The sequence below is a fragment of the Trachurus trachurus genome (genome assembly GCF_905171665.1).
Source record: "Trachurus trachurus genome assembly, chromosome: 7".
Taxonomy (NCBI): domain Eukaryota; kingdom Metazoa; phylum Chordata; class Actinopteri; order Carangiformes; family Carangidae; genus Trachurus; species Trachurus trachurus.
This window is the reverse complement of record NC_139901.1, coordinates 4423047-4435828: the sequence shown is the minus strand read 5'-3', so window position 1 is coordinate 4435828 and position 12782 is coordinate 4423047. Positions and strand designations below refer to the sequence as shown.

The 12782-nt window shown below is 43.2% G+C and overlaps 1 protein-coding gene across 1 annotated transcript in view; it reads right to left on the bottom strand.

Annotated features, from left to right (window-relative positions):
• Positions 1-8480: 8480 nt before the first annotated feature.
• Positions 8481-12782, bottom strand: part of LOC310988903 (neural cell adhesion molecule L1.1-like) — a gene marked incomplete at both ends in the record, with an annotated part of 36620 nt that continues 32318 nt past the window's right edge. The window contains 3 exons of the mRNA XM_083975707.1: positions 8481-8739; positions 11055-11127; positions 12015-12146. Of these exons, the coding sequence (XP_083831833.1) occupies positions 8481-8739; positions 11055-11127; positions 12015-12146 (464 nt within the window). The remainder of the gene's footprint in view (positions 8740-11054; positions 11128-12014; positions 12147-12782) is intronic.

Genomic DNA, 12782 nt, shown 5'->3' with positions numbered 1-12782 from the left:
TAGCTTAGCTCTCAGACCAGGTTAAGCAGCCTAAGGAGCAAGACAGTTTTTTGACAATACCTCAGAGCGAATCTTGTAACTTTGTTTTTTGCCTTTTAAGTAAAGTTATTTTTTGAACGCAGTTATTGCCTTGGAAGATTCTTTTTTTTGTGTGTGTCAAGCTTATTGTCAAGAAGACTGCTTAATAGTAGCGGTAAAGCAGAGTAGGCTGAGGAAGAAAGATTGCCGCTACAACTACTGTACATGTAACTGATAAAGTGGCAGTGTCTTGAACATGCAAGCTGACCCTGTGTTTTTTTTTACATAAAATATACGACATGATCGGTGACATAAATATGGCAACATAAAATACAGACGTAGTAAACAGAATGTGTAGTACAAAAAGTACAATAACTGAGTTTCCCAGTCTTAAAGCAGAAGTAAGCGGAATGTTTGTGTTAATATAAGTCTTAAATAGTTATATCTTCCGACAGCAATCACTTACATAGAGTGTTTGGTCTGAAACACGGGTCTGTCAGTCACTCTGCTCTGCTCTGAGCCGAGGAGAAAACTTTCCTTGTATCCTACAACCTTTATCCAATGAGGAGAGAGAACGGCATAAAGGGGCGGTCCTCTCTGTGTGTGCAGCCAAGGGATGCGCGTGAATGTGGTGACGTAGGGACGAGGGCGGGGACTGCTAACTCCATCGGCTGACAAGAAGTTAGCCAAAACCAACGGATCGGTTACTTCTGCTTTAATGGTCAGGTGCTGATGTTGACTCCGAAACCTGCTTGCTGTCATCTAACCCACCCATTCAAACTTCTGCTTCCATAAACCATATTAGTAATCTACAACAGGATGCAAACCGGTAAAGACACAAACACAGCCCGTTTCTGCTGCTCAAAAATACTTCTTCCTTAACCAGACCATAATATACTCAGTTAGCCTACTAATTCAACATTGTGGTAGGCTACTATACCCCCTATAGCACAGTAGGCCTGCTAAATGAGATTGCATTGCCTGCTAAATGAGATTGCATTGCATTTCCTCCATCAATGCTCTGTCATCTCTGTAAAGGCGCAGTTCGCGTTTTAGGCTACTCAGAGAAAAACAACAAGTTTCATCACTGAGCCATGCAGCAACTGTGCAGCGTGTGTGTGCGTGAGTGGGTGAGCGAGAGAGAGAGAGAGAGAGAGACAGAGAGAGAGAGAGAGAGAGAGCCGCGGGAAATGACGGCAGATTATTATTGATCTGATCTGGAATCAGACCTCACCTGTGCTCTCGTACCGCACGCGCCGCGGACGCCGCACCGGAGGTCTGTCCTGCTTGTTGGACTCCATTTGTTTCTTCAGGCGAAGATCCAGAGGACACGTGGGTCGCTCCTCGTCACAGGACTACCCCAAAATAAACCCACCCCCTCCCTCCCTCCCTCCCTGCCCCCCCAACTCCAAGCTGCCTGCAACCGGTCGGTCCGGACTCGGAGTCTGACAGACCATTAGGACCTAGTTCCTTCCGCCCTTCCTTCCTTCCTGTTGACGGACCGGGCCGGAGGACACACAACACTGGGGAGGCTCCAGCTGCACATGCTGTACTATATGTTGGCCCTGTCCCAAAAGCCCAGAGCACAGCGAACATGCCACAGCACTTATATAATGCTGCTGCTGCATGCGTGTGTGTGTGGCTCGTCCGGGTCAAATGTTGTGTGTGGATTATGGGAGCGAGACGACTACTACCACGCGTTTCACCCATCAATCAATGAAACCGATCAACAGTTGCGTCACGCGGTCGCGCACGCGCAGCCGCCTCTCTGTCACACATTTGAACAAATGAATGGAGACAAAAAAGGAGGAAGGATGTGTGCGCGCGCGTGGTTGTAAGCGATTGCATAATAACTAAGAGATGTTGAACTGAGAACAAAACATCAGGTCTTGTGCACGCATGCACGTGCACGTATATGCGTGTGTGTGTGTGTGTGTGTGTGTGTGTGTGTGTGTGTGTGTGTGTGTGTGTGTGTGTGTGTGTGTGTGTGTGTGTGTGTGTGTGTGTGTGTGTGTGTCGCCGTCACTCACCGTGCGGCCGCTGGAACCGGAGCGTCCTCCCCGCGCCCCCCTGCGGCTCGGCTCCGTCTTGCGTAATCGCCGCTCTGTTCATCCTCCAAATCTATTCCCGGCAGTGTGTGTGTGTGTGTGTGTGTGTGTGTGTATATCATGTATGTGCACGCTGTGTGTCCACTGTCCCCCACCGTTGCCGTGGAGGCAGTGCAGTCAGTGATGATCGGTCGGTCCACGCCAGCTGCTGCTTGTCAAACAGTCCTTAAATGTTGCTCTTCCTCCTCAGCCTGCTCCGGTTTAGTATTCTGTCCGATGGCTGCTCTCTCTCTCTCACACACACACACACACACACATAGGCTACATACACACATACCGTGTGCGTCAAGAAAACTAGTCCGCCAGGTTTAACCCCTCCTCACCATCCCGTCCTCCCTGTTTGACAGTAAACATCGCCACAGTGTATTGATCCAAGCATCCGCCACACCTCTTGTCCTCTGGCGAGCCATAAGCATCAATGATGCTGCGCGCTCACGTAGCTATTAAAGCACCTGTAATAGTTTTTTTTTTTTTTTTTTTTTTTTTTTTTTACAAAACATTAAAACACATGTGACAGCGTGAACCCAGTGAATCATGGTTGAAGCTGCTGCTCCCCATGGGTTTAGTGAGTTTGATCTTGTTTATCTGTTATGACCTCACTGCTCTAATGTTGTCTTTAGATAAACATCTGTAAACATCCACTGTGTCCGTTCTTTCTAACTGCTCCCAAGAATGTTATGAACATCCTTCCTGTAATGTAGCATTCCTCCTCATAGATCTGGGTCATCATAATCTACATTTTAAATAGGCTACTGTTGGGTAGGTTCAAGTTCAGGTTACTTTATTTGTGCCCTTAGATAAATTTGGTTCGCAGCTATAAAAGCATAAAAGTACAAGACATCCATTCCCACAGTCTCAGACAGGATATGTAACAAACAAGATAAAACAATATAATAAAATGTTACATAAGTGCTACATACCAATAAAAGCATCTAAACTATGTAACCAAACCCTGTAGACCTACTTTGGGTAGCTTAAAGGAGACATATTATGCACATATTAAATTGTTCCCAGGTGTCTTAAAGACATGTCTGAGACATGCTTTGGTCAAAGTACCCCAAGGATCAAACATCACAGCTCTTTTCATCCACTCACAACAGCCCTGTTCAGAGCGGCAGGTTTGAGTGCCTGTCCCTTTAAATGCAAATGAGCCACTGGTCCCTTACAGGTACTGGTACTCACAGAGGGGTGGTATTATGCAATTTCAAAAACTGAGGGAACAACCTGTAAAACCACATGGATTTCAACCTCGGAAGCCTGCAATTTTTTTTGTCAATTTCCACAATTTGGGGGCCAAAAGGCAAGACGAGCACTAGCCTGTATGTTTAAGAGCCTTAAAAAAAGTTATTTCCATAATATGTCCCCTTTAAAGGTAGCCACATTGCCAGCAGCATGCACATTGACAGCTGTATAAGAAACTTAACAAATTCAACATCAAACTTAAATCCATTACTCTCCAGGAACTGTCTGCAAGTGGTAATTAATGTCAATGTTGCTAGCACGCTAACCAGCTAGCCTAGCCCCGCCCATCTTATCACTTTACAAATCCATGTCACTGTCCAGGCTGCCTTGTGGGAGGAGCCTAACTTCTTTCATTTCTTTTATGGTAAACGAAACAGTCTGAAGCTCATGGTAATGGTAAACAGATGTTAATGCTAAAGTTGGCAAATTATAGTAAAACTTATAAATAGCTATCATTACCATCAAACTAACTATGAGTAGGCTACTAGTTGAAACAAAAAGTTAAATAAGAGATAATAAAATTATGTTAAAATGTTATTGTTGAGAAATGTTCAGGTTCTTCAATTAAGGAAAAATTAAGTTATGTTGAATTTAAAGGAGCCCTTTGTAAGTTAGCCATGCTACCCCCCCCCCACCCCCCCCACACACACACACACACACAGAGGAAACAAACAGCAGCTGAGGCCTGTTGAGGATATGCGTAGTCCATGTTTATTTATTAGTCGACAGTCTGGGGTTAGTTTGTCAGATACAGAACAGCGCACAATGCAACAAGCAGGTACAATATCAGCACACCTCAGTTTGCGGTACACCCTCCCCCATCAACCCCTCCCCCCCTCCCCCGGCCTTAAGTGTGTATGTGTGTGTGTGTGTGGAACCACACTTCTTTTCAACCCCCCCCCCCCTCAATTATACACACTACATACTACACACACAGACTCAGACACACACTCTCACACACACACACACAGACACAACACCACTGTAATCTCCCTGCTAAATCCTGTGATACTGATTAATTTCATTGTTATTAAATGATCACATCATCGCTACTGATGACAATACTGATGACGTCACCGTAACTGATGATAGCACTGTTGTTACCATTAGCAGTATTGTTATTATTTATATCTAAATGTTTTTTTCCATTAGTTTTTATGTTGTTTTTTTCCCGCCCCCCATTGTGTTTATATGTATAAAAGAAGGCTGCGACAGAGACAAGGCGGACAGACAAGGTCATACAAACAGTGTCGGAGCAGAGAGACGGAGAGGAGCCGGGCCGAAGCCTGCCAGTCGTTTAACAAGGCAACAAGTTGAGGATGAACTGTGGAATCATTACATGAAGGAAGCAGGACCTGTTTTCATGTGTTTAAACTTTGTCTGAAAGACCACAGTAGGCTACAATCCCAACACAAAATACAGTTCTAAGTTATGAGTTAGTTTGGGCTGGATGCTATAGGTTTACTCACAGAGAATGAATGGTTAACCCCTGGATCACTGCTGTGTATCTCCATCAGGGGCAGCTGAAAACATGTTTAACTGTATATTTTTCCTCCCAGACTATTAGCAAGGCTGTTTACTTTGGTATCTCAAATCTTTTTATATTTTTTTAATTGTAAGCAAACCCCATGAAATACAATACCTCCAATTACCAAGTACTGTGTGTGTATCCAAACATTTTTTAGAATCAAATCAAGTAAGTGAGTTTACAATTATATGTTTTTATGTGAACTTTCAACTAGCACACACACACACACACACAAAGCCTGAGTTCAAAATTTGCTGGAAATTCAAATAGCATTCAGCTGAGATGGAAAAAGCAAAATACAACACAATTGTAGATTTTAATTGTGACTAATGAGCCACACACTGTAATTGATCTTGACTCAGCTCCCTGTGCATCACGCCGCTACTCCAAATAGATTCATTAGAGCGCCACATGTGCGCTGCTGAAAATAGTCCCCGACAAATCAACTATTACTTCCTGTTTGTTTGATTTAAGATTGAAATGAAGTCGGCTGTTGGAGCCAATAGTTCTTAGTCAGGAAGAGTCAAGAGACGCATCAACTAACACACTTTTCATGGGATTTACTGACATTAAAAAAAATCTATCTAGATAAAACAAAATCAACACCAAACATGAGAGGTTCTGCTCTCTGCTCCTCAGGCTCGTCTCTCTGGTGTCTCTCTGCTCCGCAAACATTATAAACAAACTTCCAGACATTGAAGGACATCCCTGGTTGGTTTCGAGATCGAGTTTGTCTGGCACAGCTGGAGCCACGCTGAGCAGCAGCAGCAGCGGTAGCTACAGCCCACCTGTCACTCGAAGGCAACAAAATTAAACCCTCGAAAATATTTCGATCATTGATTTCCAGCATTGGTCGATCGAGGGCTGCAGAAGACATCTCCAGTAAACACACGCGTCCAGTAAAAACAGCTCTGTCATGGCGAGGTGTATAAATGTTTTTATGACATGACTTTTAATAATCAGTATTATCTGCTGCATCTCTAAGCGCTATAAAGAAAACTTGGATGAGGGGAGGGGGGAGGGGGTGGGCGGCACGCTAACACTCTAGTCTTCTCTAAATGTCTCTGGGTTACTACGGTAAAGTGACACGAGAGGACAACCTAAGAGGAGGTGATGGGGCTGTATGATACAAACGCTGCAGCGTCAGAGCGCTGCTGTACAAAAACCAAAGAGAGCAACATATCATTTAAAAAAAATCGTACAATTTGATCATTTTATAAAAGAAGCAATGGAAATAAAAAAAATGACAATCTCAAGGTTCTATTTACATTCAGAGAACGATACGTCAGATTCTCTATATCCGTCAGCTCTTTCTCCTCCTCCTCATGTTTTTCTGTCCTCCTCCTCCTTCCCTCTCTTCTCCAGAGGGTCCCATAGGGTTTTGCTACAGAGGACCGACCCTCCAAATGGTTTCTATAGGCCTCGACTTCATGTATGCATCGGTGTGTTTATGTTTGTGTATGTGTGTGTGTGAGCATGTTCTGTTGTGGCCCTTAAGGTAGTGACAAACTTTCTGACACCCTTAAAGAGGAACTAAGCAGGATTTCTCCCGTGGCTATGCTACATTTTTACCTTAATTAAAAAGCTCAGGAGTAATTGTGATAATTGTGATATACACGTCGTAACATTTACGTTATCCAACGCTCCATGTACTGATTTTTCTACGGCTTTGTTGTAAACAAATGCACATGGCCAGGATGAGGGTTAGCAAAACAGCACTTGCATAGTTCCTCTTTAATCGGACATTGTTCCCCGGTGACATCAGCTGCCGTATCCTTGACATTGCATTTCTACGGATGGATTAAATACAGCCACAATGACACATGGTGTCACTGCTTTCATTATTTAGTTCAATAAAGCTTTTCCTATTTTAAAAAAAAACTGATCATGTTTCCACAGAATTTACATCTGTGAGTTTAAATACTCAGGCAGACTGCATTCAAAACCCACCGGCTCTGACACCGGTGTCATGTAAACACACCTCGCTACGGTCGTGTGATTTTTCAGGCGTTAAAATCGTCTCGCTGCGACATGTCTACGTTAAAAGGCCGATATGGAGTCATCAAGCTTAGTCCCACTACCTGAAAGCTCAACACACTGCAGCCGCACCTCATCACTTCCATGACACAGCGTCAATTACAGAACAACAGTATCCAGGTGACAGTAAAGCTGTGAACATGCCTGGACCCGTCCGGGGATGCTCTTATTTGTTGCCATGGGGATGTAAGTGAAATGCATGTCAAAATAATGTTAATTCAGCTTATTTCCAGTAAGTGAATTAAATTTGTGTTTTCATTTTGATTCACTCCAGCACACACTGTCCTGCGGCGCAAATAGGTCCTACTCATATGCAGATTGATACGCCATTGAAAATAGTCCCGAACAAAAGTAAATTAGAGCTGGAAAGTTAGTGAGAAAAAAATTGGAAAACTGTTTTTCCAACTTAATAAAAAGTGGTAAAGCTGTTTTTCTCCATTTGCACTTTTGCAGTTTGTTGAGCTCTCAGGGCCACCGTAGCATCCTGACGGAGAAGGAGCGAGTGTGTGAGGAGCAATGGATGATTGACAGATGGATGGACAGAGGAGGAGAGGAGGCTCAACTGGACTCTCTTAAGGCAACAGATCTCTCATCACTGCAGGTCAAAGGGCAGGGATGGAGAGCATGAATGGTCACACCACAAGCGCACATGCACACACAAACACACTATCACACACACACACAAACAGTCTCTCCTTAACCTCAAATGCTAAATATCAACTAAATAAGCACCACAGGGCGGGGCATGCATCTTAGGTTTGGGAGCTGTTCTGACAGCTGCACACACACTCAAATAAATACCAGAGTCATTCCCAGACGCATGCGCACAAAACACAGAAACAGCTGGAAAATGCAGAAAGAGAACGCAGAAACAAAGACACACAATGGTGATGTTGGACAGTGACGCACAAAGAGTAAAAACGTATAGGAACTGTAAATGTTATGTTTGTATAAAAAAAAACTGAAGGGTTTGGACAAAGTGAAAAAAAAATTCGTGGGAGACACTTTGGTCACAGATGAACAACAAAAACCACTTTCACTACTTTTCCCCCTCTTTTCTTCATCACACCTGTCATCATCTTCCTCTCCTGTCCTCCACCTCTGTCTTTCTCTCATATAGAAGACTGGAGGGCTAACTTGGGGTCTAACTTAGTCTGTTTATCTGTAAGTGCGTGTGGGTGTGTGTGTGTGTGTGTGTGTGTGTGTGTGTGTGTGTGTGTGTGTGTGTGTGTGTGTGTGTGTGTGTGTGTGTGTGTGTGTGTAAATGTGTGTGTAAACTTGAGTAGAAAAGATGAGACATCCTGTAAACAGCTTCACTGCATAAACCTGTGGAATGTATTGACACTGTGTGTGTGTATAGGTGTGTGTGTGTGTGTGTGTGTGTGTGTGTGTGGTCTTACACTATAACATTATAGGCAGTGGAGTCAGGAGTGGTCTGTCCCTTGGTGTTTTATTGTAGGCAGGTATTTCATATGTGTGTGTGTACGTGTGGTTTTGTAATGTGTGTGTGTATGTGTTTGTGTGTGTGTATGTGTGTGTGTGTGTGTCTAGCTGGGCCGGTTCAGGATGGTCGACATGGAGGGAGCGATGGGGGGCGGTGGAATGGCGTTGACGGGGGAGGCCGGGCCGGAGCTCTCGTTGCCGTGGGGGACGGGCCCGCGGCCGCTGTACTGGCCGATGAAGGAGCCGTCCTCGTTGAACTGGATGTCCACGCTGTCCCCGTACTCGGCCAGGGAGTCGTCGCTGCCCAGCTTGCTCTCCCCGTTCAGAGACGGGTGGCTGTCCGAGCGCTTCTCGTCCGCGTCGCTAGAGGAGGACAGACAGGGGACACCGTCAGTGATCAGCTGAGAGGAGGCTGAGACGGCAAGTCCCTAAATTCACACAACAACACAAGGGATAGTTCAACATTTTGGCAAATTGGCCCTTCATTACTTTTAATTGTCGGTGCAAGCTGTTTTTAGATCGGCGGAGCAGAGACGTGAGCTGCTCAGCGAACACAACGGAGGTTAATGGGATTTCTACGTTTCCCTCATCAAACTAAATACACAATCCAACAACTCCAAAACGCTCTTGTGGACAAGTTGTGACCTGCACATTCGCCACGCTATGAAATAATAGCGTATCATTATGTAACATTAGGACACATCAGGCAAATACCCAGAACTACTTTCGCTTTTGAAGTCACTCCGCCCAGCAGCCGTGTCTGGGATGTAGTTCTGCCTACATATTTGCTTCAAAAACAACTCAGTCTTGTATTGTTCCATTATTATTTCATAGTGTGGTGAATGTGCAGGTCACAACTTGTTCAACTTGTTTTGGAGTTGTTGGACTGTGAATTTGATGAGTTTGATGAGGGAAAGCTCGGAAATACAGTGCACCATGCAGAGCTCACATCTCTGCCCCGCCGATCTAAAAAAAAACATGCATAGACAACTAAAGGTAATGAACCTACTCCTAAAACTATAGGGATTATGGCAATAGACAAATTTGCCAAAATGTTTAAAAAAAAATTTAACCCCTTTACCTACTGAGGGCTAAAAATTGCCATTTGGACATATTTTGTTATTATGGCTATAAAAATGGTCAGAAAACAGGGAAAAGCTTGCACACTGGACAAGTGCAACCATGGTGTAAATACAAAAACAAAAGCAACTCAGAAACGTCTTGGCTTACACAGCCATCCTCAGTCTGCTGCTATTTTCTGATGGACCATTAAACATGTCATTTTACATCTGTCGGCCTCTTTAGTGAACATTTCATTTTTTGACCAGTGTGTGAGCTTTTCCCTGCTTTCTCTTTTAAATATTTTGCCTATGCACCTGAAGAGAGTTTTTCTTTGTTCTTTTGACTTTGAGTAAGAGCGCAAACACCTTTTTCTACTTTTCAGAAAATGGTCAGAAAATGCCCCATGTCTGAAGGCTTCCCCCCCCCCCCCCCTTTTACATTTGAATATGTAACATCTGGTAAATGATGATTGCACATGTTAAGAAAGTATTTGCAGTTATAAAGAAAAACAGCATGAAGTTTTGGTTTGACATTTAAAATGTGAACCTGTACATATTTTTAAACAATCTTTATAATCTTTTTTGAATAAAACAGTACAAAAGTGAACTCTATTAATGGCAAAACCAAACTATATGAGACTATGGAGTTAGGGTAATAATACTCTGCACATAGGAAGCATAGCGCCAGCGCTATCGCAGCAGGTAAAGGGTTTTCAAACAGACCCAATTAAAAGAGCCAACCACTCTGCCTTATGGGATGTTATTTCCCTTGACATCAGTGTCTCATGAGTGTATTTTGTTTTTCCTGTGGTGTGTCTTGGTGGGGGAGGGGGGAGGTGTTGGTAGCATGTGTGTTTTACTGTGTGGTTGATTGACTTCAGATGTGACATTGGTAACTTCTATTGCAGATAGATTTTAATTAGATTTTATTTTATTTTATTTTATTTCATCTATAATTCTATATATAGTTGTACATTTTTCCCATCACTTTTTAGTGAGGGAAACATTTTGGCACTGCAGTCTGTGCTTCCAGGGTTATTCTGGGTATATGAAATACCAGCAGGTCACACATACACAAGATGAAAAAAAGGTTTAAATCACTCAAAACCCAACTCCCTGGAATTCTTAACATCTAAATGTAATGACACACCATAGCAATGCAATTATGGGATGTGAAACATGCATTGGGGAGCTAATAAAGGAGGTTAAAGTCCTCACCTCTCCAGGGATCTGCAGGCAGAGCAGTGAGGGAGGAACAGGAAGTGAGGGAACATTAGAAATGACACAAGCAGCTACAAATGTTAGGTCAAGTGTTATTGAGAGGGTTCATTTCAAAATAAAGTGAATCTAATGCACTGAACATACTGATTCTTATATTGACAATATATCAAAAATAATTCATTTTGGAATGAAAACCCTCAAGTTACAATTACAACAAAGAGCCAGAGAACATGGTACCAGGGGGTGTGTCTATGAGAATGTAAAAATAAGTGTTGGTTGGTGAAATCAGCTCTCTTTAATGCAGTGCTGTACTGCACTTGGATCAGCTGGAAATCTGGTGATGAGGCCTAATATATGATGGTATGACACTAAGACTGGGGGTGAGAGAGAACCCACCTGTACTCTCCAAAGGTCTCATCTTTCATCGGCCGAGCTTCAGAGTCCACCTCCTTGTCTTCCTTGTCCTTCACTGTAAGAAAAAAACCCCTCAATGTCCAGCTCTTGGCTACAGGTTACTGTACTGTAGCTGCCTTGTTGCAAAATATCAAACCTGTTCCATGAAATCTTGGTGTGCTATTTGACAACAATGTTAGCTTCAAACCACACGACTAAGCTTGTTCAACCTTGTTTTTTATCATCTCAGAAATATTGCTAAAATATGATCCATTTTAAATTCTAGAGATGCTCAAACCAGTATAGTGTCTCTTTTCGTGTATCAACCAAAAAGCCTTGAATGGATTACAAAACTAGTACAAAACTCAGCAGCTAGGCTTTTAACTGGTTCCACCTGTTTTAGCGTCTTTACACTGGCTCCCTGTTTGTTTTAGGATTGATTTTAAGATTTTATCAATTACTTTTTACATCTCTGACCTTTTGACCCCATATGTACCCTAACGTAGTCTGAGATCCTCAGGCAGTGGTCTTCTGTCCATTCCAGAGGCCAGGTTAAAACTAAAGGGGACAGAGCTTTTGCTGTGAGAGCCCCAAGGCTCTGGAATGACCCGCCCGAGGAAATGAGGTGGTCGGAGTCAGTATCGTTTTTTAAGTCTCTACTTAAAACACATTTTTTTGGTTCAGCTTTTCCTGATTTTATCTGAATTGCTGATTTTCTCTGTTTTTACCTGTTTGTTTCTATACAGCCATGCTAGTTTTATTGTCATTTTAATGTTTATTTTATCTCCTGTGATTTTATTTTCTTGTTGAAGCTGTCTCTTGTTTTAACTGTTATTTCTCTGTTAAGCACTTTGTACTTTTGTTTGGTAAGTGCTCTATAAATAAAGTTTGTTATCGTTATATATATATATACTGTATATATGTGTGTGTGTGTGTGTGTGTGTGTGTGTGTATGTGTATTACCTGCGTATTTGCCACCCCTGCTGCGTTTGATCAGACAGAGGATGAGCAGGATCAGCACGAGCAGCACGATGGCGCTGATGAGTCCTATCAACCAGCCCTGAGTGGCGAAGCGGCTGGGCATCTCAGACGGCTCTGAAAGCAACAGGGAGGAGATTCACACCAGTGATCTTCATGTAGTCCTGCACTTACATGAAGGATTTGATGTTATATGTTTTACTATTTCAGTGTAATGTAAAGTTTGTTGTGTAACTCTGAGTATTGCAAAAGTGACAGGGATTGATTAAACTGATCCTCAAGTTGTGTGGTTATGAGGAACATCTTGTTCTCTGAGAGGCAGTAGTGTGGTACTTCAGGTTCTTAAAGGGGACATATTATGGAAATATCACTTTTTGAAGGCTCTTTAAAGACCCATTCCCGTGAAAATCGTGTTTTTTGAGCTTTTCACGTGTTCCTGTGGCATTTTTCTTGTGTTAGAGGACATATCAGCAGAAAAGGAAGTGCAAAATTGCATTTCTGAGTTTTTCTGCCTTCCAACTGCTGTGAACCAATAGCAGACGCAAACTGGCAGTTTCAGGGAGACTGGAGCTGACGTGTCACAGCTCCAGGGGAGGGCACTAATGCTACAAGCTCCCGCCCCGCTCTGCATCTGGCTCAGAGGTGAAACGCTGGACAGCTCGGTGTAGCTGTCAAGGTATAACAGGTATAGCTCACCTGGTAGAGCAGCTTGCACTGTGAGCAAGGACTATGCTCCAGTCTGGGATCGAATCC